Below are 18,277 nucleotides of genomic sequence, written 5' to 3'. Positions count from 1 at the left end.
GGTCATTTGGTTAGTTTAGTTTATCTAAAATTCTATAAATTCCATACTACATTGTAAAAGTATTGTAAAAATAATTAATGTATTAAAACTATTATATTAATAAACTAAAAAAAAAAATTCCAAAATCAGATTATTGAAAAAAATGAGGATGGACAATGGACATACTTGGTGAATCATCTTGTAAATATATTTTCAAAAAACTAATAACATATTATTAAATATAAACATATATTATTGTATTAAAGGTATGTATAGTGCATACGCTATGTGAAAAAAAATGTGTATACCTATTGCTTTATATTGACGTTATAAAAATGTATACATTATAATTTTCACTTAGTTTACACATATACCTATATAATTTGTACATTTTACATTTAGTCTTATGCACTTACGAAACCTTAAATAATATTATTCTTTATAAGTTATAACTTATGACAATGATAACATAACATACTATTCTATATTTTCGTGAAATATTTTCGATATTTTTTTAGTCGTATGGAAATATTCCTATCACCGGCCAATTGGATGAGGCCACTAAACAGTTGATGAAAAAACCGAGATGTGGCGTTTCCGATATTCCACAGCCTGCGGGCAATCAGCGGACCAAACGCTACACCCTGCAAGGTCAAAAATGGCATCACGTCAACTTGACGTGGAGGTGAGCGGAATAAAGTATTTTTTTAAACTTTTGCCAAGTATACTCAAGTTACCTATAATACATGAATTATATATAACGTATATCGTATAGTGTCATACTAGAATTTGGACCATTTGAAAGCGTGTGATTTAAAAAATATATATTTTTAACTATTTTACAATATTTTTATGAATTATTAAATTATGAGCATATGAAACTATAATATACATATACGTTTCGATAAACAAATCTTATCTTTCAGAAAAAAAACATTTATCATTACACCTATAATATGCGAGGAGACCGTCGTCAATCATGACTGTTAAGATTTCTAATTGGTTTTAATTAATCGATATTTGGATCAGCTAGGATACTAGCGGAATATAAAGTGTAATAAATGGACCAAAAATCTTTAACTTTTCATCAGCTAATCTAAACAATAAAATATTTAATAATAAGAAAAAAAACCAATTCGTGTGAAGATAATAAAGGCAACAAAATTAGAAGTATGAAGTATTAAATTTAAAGTACCTACATATACAGGATCATATCGTTTAAAAAAGTATCAAATTACCATAAAAACTTCACATTAAACTATAGGCACATATTATATTACGTTAAGTAAATTTTATGTGATGAGTTTTATTATTTTCAGTATTTTGAGCCTTAAACTCTTAAACGAGGATGCCAAACAACCGCTTATAAAGATTTCAAAATAGGCACAAATTATTTTGATATTTTGATAAAATATTTAGAAAAATTTTAATTTTAAATCTTAAATATGCTTAAATTCTACAACTAACGTAACTTACAATTGGTTTCATGTTTGTCAATTCATTGTTGGTTGTTGTGTATATCATGAAGTCATACTATAGAAAAACAGTTTCACGTGTAAGAAAACAGAGAAAGCTTCAGCTAGTCCAGCTATATAGCTTGGTTATTGGTGAGGTTTAGTCGGGATTGGTTAAATTTTGTGAAGTTTAGTCCGGTTAATTGAGGTTTAATTTAACCTAACGCTGGTAACGACTTTGGCCGGTATTATTATTTAAATTAAAATTAATTCGCCAATAGCAGCACCATCTACTACTACCAAATTATTTTAAACTTTTACACGTTCGACGAACGTATAATGAACTGACCATCACAGCAGCTCAAATCTTCAGCTAGACGGAGCTGCCATGAAAAGCCATTAAAATTAATGGGGAATTTCCAGTTTCCGCAAAAAGTGTACCTTTCCCTTTTCCGCCGATTCATTTTTGCGCCAAACCATAAATTGGTCAATTCTCTTTTCCACCAAAGGTATACCTTTACCTTTTCCGCCAATTCACTTTTCCACCACCAAATTAAAAAAATTACGAATATAAATACTACGAATTCTAGTAAAGTATAGTAACACGCATTTGTGACTTATGCAACTGCAAATAATATGTCATATTATTATAACAATAATTTATTGTAATAATGTACAGGCATTAGTGCATTACGCATCGTCTGATGTCTGATCACTCATGATCTTATACGGATCCTGAAATAAAAACAAAAATAATAATCTGTACCATTGGTGTTTGTTTGTTCTCAGTTTACGGACGAGGCGGTTGGACAAAGTAGACCACGGATGGGTGAGGTCGGACTTGACCAAAGCGTTTCAAGTGTGGTCGAAATATTCCAAACTCACGTTTCGAGAAGTTAACAGCGAATCTGCAGACATACTGGTATTTTTCGAAAAGTGAGTGTTGGGCTCGGCTTATACGTGCTGTCTCAATGCCTACACATTATGAACCACATCACTAGGGCGTGATGTATAGATATGTGTGTTAACATTGTAGCGATTGTGGAATAAAGCTGGACGATATCTCAAAAATATTTAAAAAACAAAAAATTTCAAATCCTAATTCAGCAGAAACGATGTAAAAAAACATAAATTTCAAATCAAAATGGATTTTTTATCTATAACAGTATAATATCATATATTATCTACAATCTACATGCATCATTTTAGTAATAAATCATAGTAACATATTTTATTATATTATCCATTATACCTATTATTATATATGCCATAATATTATGATAGCTCGTCGCTTTTATTATGTAACTTATGCGGCTCATCATAATGAATGCAAATCGTTTCAGAATATTATGCGTAGGCAAAGAAACCAACATATATATTTTTTATTCGTTGTATATTATACTCAATTCCGGGTTAATAGTTTTCAGATTTTTATAAACCTAATATGGTTTGTGATGTTTGTGTAGTTTATGTAATAATATTGTGCGCGTGGCTCATTATAATGTAATATAATCTGACAAATGTGCGTCTGTTTAACGTAGAGGTTACCACGGAGACGGATATCCGTTCGATGGACCGGGTCAAGTGTTGGCTCACGCATTTTTCCCGGGCACTGGGCGAGGAGGAGACGCTCATTTTGATGAGGAAGAAGAATGGCTGGTGGCCGACAAGACAAGCAAAGATGGTGAGTACCAGTATATAGGACAATACGTGTACACCGTATGCTACTTATACAGTTATACTGTACGTCAGTGTCAGTGGTCAATAGTCAATACATGATATATGTACTGCATTTACCTATAATAATTAATAGGTAAAACTATAATTGATAAGTACGTTACGTACTAGTGGTGATCAAAATGAGGGTGGAGGTGTGAGGGAGATATATATCCTATATGAACTATTTTATGACAAAATTAATTTTTTTCTTTTAAATGAAAATATACAAACCACGGAATAATAAGTCATGAATAAATTATGTTTTCTATGATTAAAATGTATTTGTTAAAAGTTATTTGATCCCCTTACTTTAGTAAATTTATTGTCAATGGTATAAATAAGACTTAGCTAGTCCTATCAAATCTCCGTCAAGTCCTCGAGTAAAAGTTTTCTGAAATTTTCAAAAACATCTACCAAATAATAGTATAGGAGTATAAAAATTTATTTGACATTTTGTTTCTTCACTGATACCTTCATTATTTTTACGAAATGATATGAACTTCATGCAGTTAATACTTAAATTCCATTTCAGGAAAAGAATTTTCTATTTTACTTGAATGAAATTTAGGTAACTATATAAAATAAGATGCAATAATTTACATTTCTTGAGTTTTAGTGGTGTGCGTGATGGCACTTCGTGACTCACGTATTATTTTTTGCAAACATCATTAGGACAAATAATTTACTCTATTGCTTATAACAGAATTCCTTATTTTTGTATTCTTAATGTACTTATATAATTTATAAAAAAAAATTTTGTTCGCGTCTCTGCAGGAACTAGCCTATTCAGGGTGGCAGTGCATGAATTCGGACACTCACTTGGTCTTTCACACTCATCGGTACAAGACGCATTGATGTTCCCGTGGTATCAAGATCTAAAATCTGACTTTGAACTTCCCAACGACGACCGGATTGGCATACAAATCCTTTACGGTAAGTGTGGCGACGCGATAATCCCTTTATGGACTCCAGGTGTATATTATTTTAAGTTCAGGAAAATCTTTTGCTGTTATTTATGTATTTTCCAATACTTTTACATTTTACACATGACTAAACCAAATGCGTGATAATATTTATACCGTCGGACTCTGATCCAAACGATGCGTCGGAAATTTTAATACTTCAACTTTTCCAAATATATGTAGAGTTTACTAAGTTTACTTAATAGTATCTTCTCATAAAATAATTCATAAACGATAAACTGTCTATAACAATAACAGTAGCTAACTACTCGTAAGACCTACCGTCTACCGACCAAATATATTATATGAAATAAATGCGTTATTGAAAGAAAAAATCATTTTATTAAGTATTCGTTTGTACGTTCATGAAAAACTACGACGTAAAGTACTTTAAATTTACTACAGTTAACTAATGACAACATATACTTTTTTGATATTTTGAAGAAAACAACGATTACGATTTTAATTCCCTAACATCAATTAATTTTTCGTTTCAATTAAACAGGTGCTAAAAATGACAAGATCTGGGGTAACATACCAGTTTACAGCCCGACTTCGCAGAGACCGGATCCATCGACTACCGTTCCGACGATATCTACTACAGCCAGGACAATAGTTACCAAGTCTATGCCCGGTATCACTACTACTGTAACCCCCGTGACATCCACTACCAGCAGAACAATACCGCCGAGACGACCGAACGTGGCGGTGGTCGTCGACGACAAACCTGACTTTTGTAACACGTCCTTCGATGCAGTGTCGATCATACGAAAGGATACGTTTTTCTTCAAAGGCAAATACACATGGAGATTAGGCGCCAAGGGACTATACGCTGGATATCCGGCTCTAATTTCCCGGCTGTGGTACAACCTGCCCGACAACATGAACCAGGTGGATGCCGTGTACGAAAGGCAAGACGGCAAGATTGTGTTTTTCATAGGTCAGTTATACCCATTTTACTTTTAGTTATTACTTATTAAGCATTATCGCACATTAACATTTAAACATTTAAAACCTAACTATTTATATTTTTTCGTCATTAAATACATATAAAAACTAATAAAAGTATAGGTACAGCTGACTCGAACTCGATGATTTCACTTTCGGCATTTAGTAATAATCAACGGTTTTACATCCTCTTTTATTTTCTCCTAAGCGATATGTTACTTTTTGGGCACTGGCCCCATATTTCACATGTCGAAGTATCGAAGATATGGTTCTTGGTTAACTAGACCAGTCCAGTTACACAAGGGATGGGTCGATTATTAGTACAGATTTCAAAAAATAAAATACACAATAACTTTCTAAACAATTAAGTATTGACTTAACTGCCCAGTACTTATTATAAGTATAGTATATCGAATTCTAATATAATTATAAATAATAACTTTTAATAAATAGTTTGTATGATATACCTATATTTCTTGATCTGTATTTCTTTTTATCATTTTTATCATATTACATAATGATTCAATATAATCGTAGTGTAGTATTATTGCTGTGTGACACCTATATGTTTAAACACTCATTCCCCGCGCAGGTCGTCAATATTACTTGTTCGACGGCAACAACCCTCTGCCAGGATACCCGAAGCCGTTGACAACGCTCGGACTGCCGGAAGAGTTGGACCATGTGGACGCGGCATTCGTCTGGGGGCACAACAGCAAAACTTACATAATCAGCGGCACCATGTACTGGAGGTGCGACGATGAGACTAACCAGATGGAGCTTGACTACCCGCGAGACATGTCTATATGGCGGGGCGCGGGATACAACATCGACGCGGCGTTCCAATGGCACGACGGTGAGTGGAACCGTTTTAATAGCTAAATAATTATACGATTTGCAACATAATAATGATTTGTACCTACAGCTGCAAGCAACAGTATTGCGCAAATTATCAAACTCTATAACCGTTTAGTTCAAAATCTTAGAACTTATTAAATTAATATAGTATAATATCGTTGTTTGGCAAGGGCGGGAACGGGAAGTGATGAGCTATTTAAGTCACAACTATCGTTTGCAACACGAGTCGTTACGGCGAGGCCTGCAGTAATCAGCCCGAGACTGAAATTGCATTCCCGCACGAGCCAGACATATTTTTTCTTGTCACGTTTGCCCACTGAAAGTTTAATTTTCTGTGTCAGTTGAAGTGTTCGAACTCTGAAAAATTACCTCATTCCGACCAACGGGCGGTGAATCTTTTGTTTCCGACCAGTGTGGTCGGTTGAGTGCTGGAACACCCTGCACTATGCACAGCATTGATTTAATGATATTAGCTAATTTCAGTAGGAAAATAAATAATGTTATAACAGACAGAAAATAGTCGTCAACTAAAAATAATTAAATAATTATTTTATAATGTTTATCAATTTATAAATTGTACATAATATTACGTTATTTGCTATAATTTACCTACCCAAATAAATGTATGACCGATTATAAATGACAACACAATGATAATGTGTGTTTATCGCATATACAGGGGCAACGTACTTCTTCAAGAATCGCGATTTCTGGAAGTTCAACGATCTCAGGATGCGAGTCGAACAGGAAGAGCCCAGGTCGATCGGCGAGTTCTGGTTCAATTGTACTGCGACTGCCGGTGGTGGGGGAAACGGAGATCGGTGGCCAATCAAAAACAAGGGCCGGACGACTGGTCAGAAGGGCACTGCTGGTCGCGGTGGCCGATTTCGGGCCGCTGACGACGGCCCGTCTGGCAGCGGCGACGTTAGCTCTTCGGGGTCCGTCGTCATCAGTCATACGCCACCTCCGGTCATCGTGTGGTCGGTCACGATGGCGTCACTCGCGACAATCGTTCGGTGGGCACGATGACCGTCGACACGAAAAACCATATACGTGCTCATCATATATGTATATATATATATACGAAATATGATAATTTGATAATATTATAATACTTATTGTGATGTATAATAACTGCATTCAGCATCCTCTGTAAAACTCCTGGTCCTCGACTGTGATGATTTATGGATAGTGAAAATCGCGATTTTATCGAGTTATTCGACCAAATAATAATATTATCTAACTGATATATCTGATTATGTATTATTATATACCGTGCGATGTGAATACCACAGTGTCAATTTCGAGTCTTTCGAATATGCGAAAAATAAACGAACAATTCAATTAGACTGAAAATTGGCAATCCTGATGTTTCACATTTTGCAGGGTGCAAGTATTGTGTTGCCACAAAAAAATTGAGTGATTTAATATTATATTATAATATACTTCCGATACTTCGATACCTACAATAATATTCGTAATCCCACGTTTACGATTTTATTATATTTTAAAGTTTTTCAACCACAAATCATGCATGTTTGAATATTACAATTTTTTTATGATTTAAATAGTTGTTATTGATTTACAACACCAATACAACATATTTTTAAGCATTATTCTCATACAGCGTTTCTTTGAATATTGTGCTATATTTTTCTACGCTCGCCCTAAAAATTTCAAGCATTCATACCATCCGCCTCGTTGTACTTTTACCGAATGCGAATTTAAATGCACATCGCGATAATGTATTAAGTATATATTATATAGTATATACATTGTGATTTACTAAGCATCATGCTCACCTCATTTTGTCATTTAATATTTAGCTAAAAAATCATTCAAATTCTGATTTTTGAATACACTTAAATACCATATTTTTAAGTTCTTGAAATTATTCTAAAATTATAAGAAGTGTACTTTGGTGATACAAACTTTTATTTTTTAGTTGAGAGTCCCCTTTTGCTGTAAAATGTAGTGGATAATTGTTTTTAATTTTGATATAAATAAATTGGTACCTAATTCAAAATTCGAATGAATAGTTTTTCAACCATTTAAATGTTTCTACTAAAGATAATAGTCCTTAAAAATGTTTTTTAATAATTGATAATACTTTTAACAAATTAAAAATGTATATGGTCGATAGATTAATGATTACTAAAATATTCAATTCATTGCGACTCCTATATATTCCAAATTCCTAAGCCCAGCATTATAACTCAAAAACGACTCGTTCGAATTTTGATTTCGATATGTCTGCATTTTCAGAAAAACGATCCATTAAATAATCTACAATGTACAGTAGGCACTTTCTATATCAGAACTTCCCAATTCTCATTAAAATATATAAGTTTGTATCTTAAAAAGAAACTCCTTATGAAGGTAATAAAAAAACTCTCTTTCATTTAATAATATGGTCTTTAAGTAAATATGATATATGTATATTTAATGAGAACTGCATTATTATAGGTGAGCAACTTAGTGAATCATCCTGACATCTTGCACATACGATTTATAGTAAAAATATATAAAATTATATTAAGCAGGTGTACATCGCAAAACGCCTACTTGTTTACAGAAATTGTTATTTTATAAATATGGGTTTTTAAACCTTTGACTTCTGTACCAACCATTTACTCCAACCTTTATCCGAGGTTGCAGTAGTGTTGCGGCTACATTGTGTCGTCATAAACTCAACGTTGTTACAATGTCTGACAAATTTTGTGATATTTTTTTCTATCAACACTATTACATTTTATACCTATTTATATAAATATATTTTCTATACCTATAGGTAATCGATTTATGGATATTATATTATAACGTTTTTATACATTACCTAAAATATGTATGTATATATTTTATTTATAATATATATTATTATAATAATTATTAATTTATAAGCCGTGTTATACATATACCTAAATTTACGATATGATATATTTATGTACCTGTAATTTTATTTGTATCGAAATCGCCAATGTATTTTATCTACTTACAGACTATGGTTTTGTAATTTTTAAAATAAAATTATCTAATTGTACTTAAAAATTAAAAGTTTTTTTTAACCTTTTTTGGACCCATCGCCGTGTAACGTAGTCTAAATAAGGGGCGTAATTTCAGAGTTTTTTTCGGGTGTGCGAAGTTTCAAGCAGGCCATTTTGAAATTTCACCAGGCCATATAAAATAGATATACTTACGTATATGTATATTATACTGCATTCAATTATTTCCATACATTATAGACCGGTTATTACAATTTGATTTTAATCATATAAATAATTGTGCATTCGTGCCTCGTGCATTATTTTAGGCTTCAGCAAGGCACAGGCCAATTGTAACATTCTAAAAGTAAGGGGTGAAACCGCACACCCTGCCACCCCCTCAAATTACGCCCCAGGACTCTAGATGTTACTCAGGAAACACCTTAAATATGGGCGGGTGGGTATTGATAGAAGGAAATTATAATTTTTATCGGAAGGTATAACAATATTATTATGAAGGGTAGGTCATCGAAATTATTTGAGCCACAGAGATTTTTTTCTTTATTGATACGCGTCACTAACTTTGGCAGTTAGGTTAGGTTAGGTTAGATTAGGTAAGGGAGTAAGTTGGGGTATTGTCTCGTCTTCCCACATTGTTGTGAAATCCTGTAAGATTAATATTGTTATCAAATATACGATGGTGGCACCGTCGGTTCGAAAAAAAAGGTTTTAATTATATAAAAAAAGGTTAAATTAGGTAATTTAGGCAGTTTATTATGTAGTATAATAACTAATAATTAGTAGCTGTAGGCCTCGCATTTTGTAGCAAATGCTTGTTTTGATGGGCGTAATGGGTCTATAATAAATTTAAATTATTAATTATTAAAAGATAATTCTTAAATATAAATACATTTTGAATTGTTCTGATTTTAATGAAGTAAACTTTTTTTTGCCTTTTTTGCTTTTTTCCACAAAATCTGCTTTTTATTCCTTTTCCCTCTAACTTGTTATTTTTTCTTGATTTTTACATATTTTTCTTGAAAACTTAGCTTATTTCTATGTATTTTATACGTCTTTGACTATATATTATTATTACCAGAAATTATAAAACCAGTGAAAAAAACAGTAATAAATATATGACTGATAAAATAACTATCGTTATTGTGCCGAAATAGTTGTATGTACAATTATCTATAGTTGTATTTACGAATCAAGGAAAGGGAAAATTATCTGAATTATACCTACGTATTTTTATAGCACGTTCTAATATACTTTAGTTGGCCGGTAAATATCAATCGACAATCAGTGAGGTGTATACGTATAGTATTTTTTTAATAATTAATTTTATGTGTAATTGAAATTTTTTTTTTAGAATTAAATTAATAAATGCTTTTTTCTTGCTACAAAATCCGAGCCCTAATAATAACTACTAATTAGTAGCCGTAGGCCTCGCATTTTGTAGCAAATGCTTCTTTTGATGGGCGTAATGGGTCTATAATAAAAAGATAATTCTTAAATATAAATACGTTTTGAATTGTTCTGATTTTAACGAAGTAGACTTTATTTTGCTTTTTTCCACATAATGTTCTTTTTCGGTTTTTTCAATATTTGGTACTTTATTTTTACCTTTCACATAATTTTCATGAAAATTAGGTAATATTTTTGTAAGTATTTTTTTTTTTTTATTGATCAATAAACTCGGCAGCTACATGGCCATTAGTTACAATAAATTATGGTAAGTTTACAAGTTTTAAGATTTAATTATTTTAACAATATTTATTTATTTATTTTTAAGAGGTATTTGGCGTAAAAGTATAGTTTCTTAGTATTTAGGTATATAAAAACGAAAGAAACAAAAAAAAAAGGAAGAAAACAATTGCAAATTATTAAATTAAGTGATAGAGGCCTGTTGACTTCAATAAAACTATCATTTTATTGTTCTCCACAGCATTGGGTCCTAATGCGATGTCGAGGGTCGTATCCAATCCGGTGTTTTGTCGTTCTTGCTGATATTTTAGGCATTCTGTATTTCTGTTATATAATGTGTTTCATTGATATTTGAATACTGCAGACTTCGCACAAGGGGGGTTCTTCCTTAGCCAATAGCCATTAGGTGCCCGCGTGTGTCCTATTCTCAATCTGTTATAAGTACCGATTCTTCTTTTCTGTTTAAAGAGAGCTGTTTATCCACCTGAAGGTACTACTTTTAATTCTGTTACGTTTGGTGTTTTGTTGTTTCCGTGTATTGAACCATCTGGTGTTGGTTATATCATTTATGCATCTTTTAAGGTCATTGTAGGTGGGTCCAAAAATAGTTTTACATGCGGAGCTTGTGACTGCGAGCTTAGCATGTTTATCAGCTAGTTCATTTCCTTAATTCAATGCCGATGTGCCCGGGGACCCACATGAGACTATGAGAGTGATTTGTTTGTTTTTATAAAGGGCTTCGTTTAATTTTTTCAGTATTTTTATCGCTATGTCTCCGGGTTTGAACTGGTTTTTAATGCTATTAAGGGCACCCAAGGAGGAGTCACTGAATATTATGTGGTTGGGATGTTCATCATCTAAGGTTAATGTGATCGTCTCGAGTATCGCTATTGCCTCAGTCGTATATATGGAACAGGTGTTCGTCTATGTATTTTATGCTTCGCCTATATGACCGTATAATTATTGCCTGAAATTATAAGAACAGTAAAATTCACTTTAACCAATCACTACTCGTTGGGCTACACGCCGATGGCTTACTGCTATGAGCTATAGATATACATAATAGGTACTTGTACTGTAGAATTAGGGTTCTGAATTAAGAGTGCGCACGGAGGAGGGAAAGGCTATCCTACCGCGGCATCTGGGCTTTTCTTTAATAAATGCATTTAAATGTATAGATATTTGATATCTGTAATACTTTACTAGATTATTTTTATATTTGCATATTGAGTTAAATCAATAGGTATTTTATAAAATTTACAATTTTAAGATTTAACTATACTAGCAGTCATTAGTACAATAAATAATACACTGATATAACTTATATTGTTATATACTATTGTTACTTATGTATTTATACAATTCTTACCATATGTATATTAAAAACTCGAGAATTAGAAAATATGATACCTAATAACGATTCTAAAAATTGTATTTTAATTTATTGCGTTATCAAAGAAAAAAGAGGGTGAGCATGTTTGGTGAACCACTCTGTACATATTAACAATATTGCGAGCATGTACGCAATTTAAGATACATTTAATTTGCACAGATCATAATTTTTCGATATAAAATGATTTTTAAATCATTGTTGTTTTCTGACATGAACAAGTAAATATATTATGTATAGGTAGTTAAGACTCGAGATAAATGTATGTTATTATCATTGTCTGATTTTTATTTCGTTCAGTTGCAATTATCTTTGGAAAGAAGATGGAATGTCAGAAACTGTCAAACGCGATACGCGTTTTTTATGAGCACCCTGGAGACAGGCACATAATTTAAGTTAGTTAGTTAATTAAATTTAAACATCACGGTACTAAGTTATATCATAACATCCATAATAATATAATATAAAAATTGTTTTATGCTATTAATCTATGCTGTGTGATATTTACTATATAATATGTTTTCAAGTTTATTTATCAGGTTTTATTATTTACAAACACATTTATGTGAGCATTAACCTTAATATTATTCATGATATTTATTTGAGAGTACTTAGTTTATTCAAATTCAACAGATCTTTTGTTAAATACTTGATAGACTCCATAATAATTAGTTTAGAACGAGATAAAAATAATAAAAATTTGCTAGTTTTTAATGTTTAGAGTCTAAATAAAAAATGTTTTTAAAGGTTTAACATTAGATCTAAACGACATTATTAGATAATCAATCTAAAATCGAGCAAACTTATATGATGCTTATGTTTTATTTTTTGGATTAACCACAATTTGTGTATTTTTTCATTAAAGAATTGAGTGCCTGTATTTAGTTTTATTTAAGATACATGGATATATTAAATTATAGCCCCATCAAACTATTGAAGAATGTTTTTTTTTTCTTATAATTGGACTGGTTTAGTTTTGATTAGAATCATAAGTCATAAATGGTTTAAAATATTTAATATTTAATAAATGTTCATTCACACAAAAAAAAGCATTTCTGTCCAATTATAATTTAGAGACATTCACTATGTAAAATGTAAATTATCATTTAAAAAATCTTTGTAAAAAAATACTAAACATAATGTTGATAGATAATTCATTATTTATAATTATAAATTAAATTAAAAAATTACCAGATTAATTTAATTTTAGATTTAAAAATAGAATTTAATATAAGTCATAAATGTTAAATAAAAAAATTGATCAAGAGCTTAGGAATAGTTATTACAAAATATTAACACATTAAATACATATAATCACACAAATGATTGTGTTTTATTTTTTCCCAACAATAAAATGAAAAATAGATTGTTGTATAAGTATATTGTAAATTTATCCATTTTTAAAATGAATCATTATGATTTAAGAAAATCAAAAACATTATCCATATTTAATTATGTTATTAACGCCGATTTAAACGCTTATAATATTTATCGTTATTAATTTGTATCTGGAGTGGAGACACAGAACGAGCATTATAGCGGTGACCATGTTTTCTATGAGGCCCAAGCCTACTCTTCACATGTCTCTTTTCGTACACATCTTCATCACTTGTGCAATCACCATCATCTTCATGTAAATACTGGCGGCGTGGAATATCTCGACGAGTTGCACGGCTAAATGGAATATCAGAGAATTCCTCATCATTTACATCTTCAACATCTACTTCAAGTGATTCATCATCAAGATACTGATGCGCTTTAGCAGCACGAATAGCTTTGGCTACTTTAGCAGATACCAAACGTCCATTAAGACGTTCTCGCAAGTCATTGGCTATATTTACTTGATGTCTAATAAAAAAGAATAGTATGAAAATGAAAACCTTTTAATTTTTATGGATTATTCTTAGTTATTTAAACCTTGAATTTGAACTTGAATTCAGACGCTTCCTTGTAATAGCTTGTGTCTCATCATCTGCATACATGCGCATTCTTGGTATTTTGCTCTCTCTATACCTAGCATCATTATAATCATCGTCGTCGTCGTCTTCACTAGCTGCACCTGATGATGATGTGGGTGGTGGTGGCGACGGAGTGCGTACTTTGGATTTGTCTACAATGATAAACCATATATATACCAATTATGTAAGTATAAAATATAATTTTATAAGACATTGCGTCATTAATTAACTAGGTACCCTGCTTAGAAGCTGCTTATTTTATTTAAAGGTTTTATTATTTGTCATGGATATATTTAAATTTTAAATTTATAACAAATATTATGTTTATTTATGTATTGCCAACACTCTAAGAACAAAAATAAATATTAAGCCGCGACCACACCTGAGCACGCACAGACCGAGCATGTGTGCTCACGCCGAGCCGACAGACTCGGCTCGTGTTCGCTGTGCGTCAAAATCATGCAAATTTGTAGAACGCACGACATGAGCACACATGCTCGGTCTGTGCATGCTCAGGTGTGGACGTGGCTTTATATTGTTGTAAAAATACATAACATTTTATTTTCTTCAAATAAAAGCACTTGTAAAAAAAAACACTAATGTTAATACTAACGTTAATACACACTTTATCAACTTTAAAATGTTGCCAATCCATTTAGGTAATAAAACATCTTGCTAATTTAAAACTTGTAACGAGTGCAAATTATTATTTTATGTCATAAGATTATGTATATTTATGTCATACTCAGGATACATTCATACCAAGACGTATTATTTAATTCAATTGTAATAATACTATTTAACAATGTTAATAGATGGTTGGAGCTTTGGTTACTTCTATGCAATATTTAAGATCATTTTTATTTTTACAAATTTATTTGGTATGCATAACTGTTTAATATGAAATTGTATTCTATTCATAGTTTTTTAAGTACCAGCAACTATGGTCATTAAATTTTTGTATTGAGAAAATGATTGGTTTTGAGCAATACGTATGTATGTATATGAAGTGAGAACTGCATGAAAAACTAGATGTCAAAGTATAAATTGTTTCCTAAGAGTTTAACTTATTTAAACAAACTATGTGGCTTACTTTTAATACTACAAATTAAAAAAACAAAAAAAACTTACATTTAGCATTATCCATAGCATTGTCATATTGGCTCCAAGTTTTGGCTATTGCAGTCCAAGTATTGATTCCTGGATTTTTGGCCAATTTCCACCGAACATCATCTTTCAACATTTCATCTCCAATATCAGGATGATTGATTACTGGTATAAACTTACGTTTACGACTTTCTTGGGAAAATAATTCATAATCTACAAATAAAATGCAAAAACTTATTAGCAAACTCAAGTGTTTAAGTATATTAAATAATTCAAAATATTTATATAATATAGACCTCCATCTTCTACATCAGCACTTTTATTCTTTACATCTAGTTTATCATATATAGTACTATATCTCATCAATATGCACTTGGATTTTTCATATGGCTTAATTGCTTTCCGCCACATACCTGGAGGCAACTCATAACCCACACAGCTGACATAATCTTCTGATACTAATACCTAAAATCACATAAAATATGACTAAATAGAAAATTACATTTTTTAAATTTAAATTTGCTCTTACGTCATCTTGATCCATGTGGTCATCGTTTTGATTTTCATTTAAAACTCCAGGTTCATTGTTTAATTCATCATTAACTGTATTCGTAATATGTTTAAGTTCGCGTATCGGTCGAGTTAAGTCCAATAACGCCTTAGTAGGCATTCGATCATCTAACCATACAACATTACCTGAAAATATTGACCCAAAAATTGTATGCATGATAAAACAGATCTAAAAGTGCTTAAGGTAGGTACTTAACAAACAATCAACTAACATTCAGAATTTGATACCCATTCCAAAAATTTAGGATCATATTTATCAAAATAATCGATTATATCTTTAGTGGTCATTCCCACGACTCCGTGCAAATGTAAAGCATTCAGCTGAATGTCTTTGTCGTTTTTGTTCATGCCAAGACTGGAAAACAAAACACACATTGACTTACTGAACTCTACCCAAATCTACCATAACATACCTGTTTAAAACATACTGGACTTGTTTGTCAGTGATGTCTAATGAATGTGTGGGCTGTTGATCCGAATTGGACGCAGTGGCAGTTTGGAACGTGTTTCTATTCAACTTATGGGGAACACATCAGGATCAGTATCATTGTTTAAGTATGCATAAAGAGGTAAACATAAAACGAGGCACATACTTTGGGTCTGTTAAGATGTGTGATCGGCTGGCTGGTCCGCGCCGACGTGCTGTTGTCAACTGGCTGATTGTCGTCACTGTCCAATAGTTCTCCAGGTTCCAAGAAACCTTCCGACAGGATGTCATCAGTATCGCTGTCCGCCATCGCAATCGCCAAATAAAGTGAGAACTACTCCTGTTCCTAATGTTCTAGCTGCTCCACATCAAAATCTCAGGTACGTTTTCGGTTCAACGCATTTTTGTAGCAGTCAGATCGACACGATAACCAGAGCACCCTCCAGTAAGTTTCTTAACTTTCTCACGCGGACTGGTAGCCACTCGTTATCAGTGAGAAAAAATAATAATTGAGAAAAAAATTTCGTCCACTACAACCGCTGGATTTTAAGCAGCGCGATTGTGATAATACTGATTACCGATAGAGAATAGATACTACGAGCGGGCGTTGTGTAAATACTGTTAATTAATAATATCTATGTATAATATAGATTATATTTAGCACGTGTTGTTTCGTTAGGGATTTGAAAAAAAAAATGCTTCGGATTCGTGTGCCGTTCCGCCGTCACTTGCTGACTTGCTGTTGAAGATTGTTGAACATTAACGACAATGATAAAAAAAACTTGTTTTATGGACGACCAAACGGCGACGCGTATGGTACGATCATACGACGACCAACTCTCGTCGAAAAGGACTCTGCTGCCTTTAGACATTTTAATGGGAATAGTCATTAGTCTTTTTCGTTCGGATTTATTTTATGCAATAAATTCAGCAATATTTTATTGCAGTTAAATTCATAATAAATTAACCATAATGACGCTATGTCGCTATCATACGTGTAACGCAGCAATATTATAGTGAATTTTCGTCCGTCGTGTTGGTAGTAATTCCGAATTCCGTCGCCAGTGGTCGCGCGCGCGTTATCACTGAATACAGAAAACAGATAATGATGCTATCGCAATCCGCCAATCCGCACGAAATACAAATTTAACATACTAACTGGATAAAATATAAAAAGTAAAGGAAGACTACAACTCAAGTCTGTTGTTACTTTTTTATAGATAAAAGAAATGTACTTGTTATCAAAGAAAAAAACCGAGTAGTGATCGTCACTCTTTTGGTTACTGGTTATTGGATATTGGTTGGTCGTTACCTCAATTCCCGAAAAATTGGTAACTAAAAAAACGTCGCTCTTCTGATTGACATCGACTTTTCTACATTTTAGATTTTTTGATTTTAACTTTTCCGTAAATTAAAATATAATATTTTTTTAATTACTTTTTTTATTACACCTTTTTTAGGAATTTGGGGGAAAATGTCAAAAATGTGGGAAAGACAATCTCAAGACAGATTCAAATTTGTTTATAGAATTCTTATTGCCTCATATGTTTGGCAAAGAACACGTCTAAAATTTTGTATCGTGCGTGCGTTAGACAAAGACAGATAATCATGGGATCAAATCTCCTTAACAAAGATTATCTATTTTTCATTTTTTTGACGAAATTACTAAGGCGCCAAATAGTAAATGCTTACATAGTTATCGTTTAAAATGTATGTCAATTGCACTATTATGATATCATTAATTAAATTTTTTTTAATTAATAAAATACATACATACATTTTACTAAATTCTAATATTTGCAATAGGTAGGTAATCATAAATGTTCAGATTTGAAGGCAATAAAAAAATGTCAATAGTTATTCATAAATCATAAAATTAGGCGATAATTTGTACAAACACAAAAAACCGCATCATAGTAAAATCAATTCGCTCAGCTCAGAATCTAAAATGAAAAAAATGTATAATGTGTAGTTGTAATAAATTTAAACTTTTTCTAACTTTTATTACTTCCAAATTGTGTTATTACATATAACTAAAAATTAATATACAGCGTTATTTCTTCAATCGTACGTAAGTGATCAGTACATTTTGGTATGCTACGTGAATATAAACCAGAATTAACCAGAATTATGAAATTTTAGCCAATTAAACAATTCTAAATAGTGAATATTCAATGTATAGTATACTTAGTATGAATATCAAAACAAAAATATCTT

General features: G+C 31.7%; 2 protein-coding genes across 2 annotated transcripts in view; one reads left to right on the top strand and one right to left on the bottom strand.

Moving 5' to 3' along the window:
• The window catches only part of LOC107174020 (matrix metalloproteinase-2-like), a 47,255-nt gene extending 38,317 nt beyond the window's left edge, over positions 1 to 8,938 (top strand). Inside the window, exons 4-10 of the mRNA XM_089222482.1 lie at positions 498 to 664; positions 2,223 to 2,369; positions 2,975 to 3,117; positions 3,927 to 4,085; positions 4,620 to 5,054; positions 5,655 to 5,918; positions 6,600 to 8,938. Coding sequence (XP_089078608.1) covers positions 498 to 664; positions 2,223 to 2,369; positions 2,975 to 3,117; positions 3,927 to 4,085; positions 4,620 to 5,054; positions 5,655 to 5,918; positions 6,600 to 6,949 — 1,665 coding nt within the window. The 3' untranslated portion in view covers positions 6,950 to 8,938. The remainder of the gene's footprint in view (positions 1 to 497; positions 665 to 2,222; positions 2,370 to 2,974; positions 3,118 to 3,926; positions 4,086 to 4,619; positions 5,055 to 5,654; positions 5,919 to 6,599) is intronic.
• Positions 8,939 to 13,303: 4,365 nt separating this feature from the next.
• On the bottom strand, positions 13,304 to 16,841 carry LOC107174042 (uncharacterized). The gene is made up of 8 exons (XM_015524841.2): positions 16,227 to 16,841; positions 16,047 to 16,150; positions 15,846 to 15,988; positions 15,593 to 15,759; positions 15,360 to 15,528; positions 15,088 to 15,276; positions 13,916 to 14,108; positions 13,304 to 13,846 (listed from the first exon to the last, which is right to left on the bottom strand). Exons 1-8 carry the CDS (start codon positions 16,368 to 16,370, stop codon positions 13,459 to 13,461), a joined length of 1,497 nt encoding a protein of 498 aa, XP_015380327.1. The 5' UTR covers positions 16,371 to 16,841; the 3' UTR covers positions 13,304 to 13,458.
• Between the last annotated feature and the right edge of the window lie 1,436 nt (positions 16,842 to 18,277).

This window comes from Diuraphis noxia, unplaced genomic scaffold (genome assembly GCF_037042655.1).
Source record: "Diuraphis noxia isolate RWA-SAM2 unplaced genomic scaffold, SU_Dnox_SAM2 contig0003, whole genome shotgun sequence".
In the NCBI taxonomy this organism is placed as follows: Eukaryota; Metazoa; Arthropoda; class Insecta; order Hemiptera; family Aphididae; genus Diuraphis; species Diuraphis noxia.
Note: the sequence above shows the minus strand (reverse complement) of the source record. Positions and strands in the feature narration are given on the sequence as shown.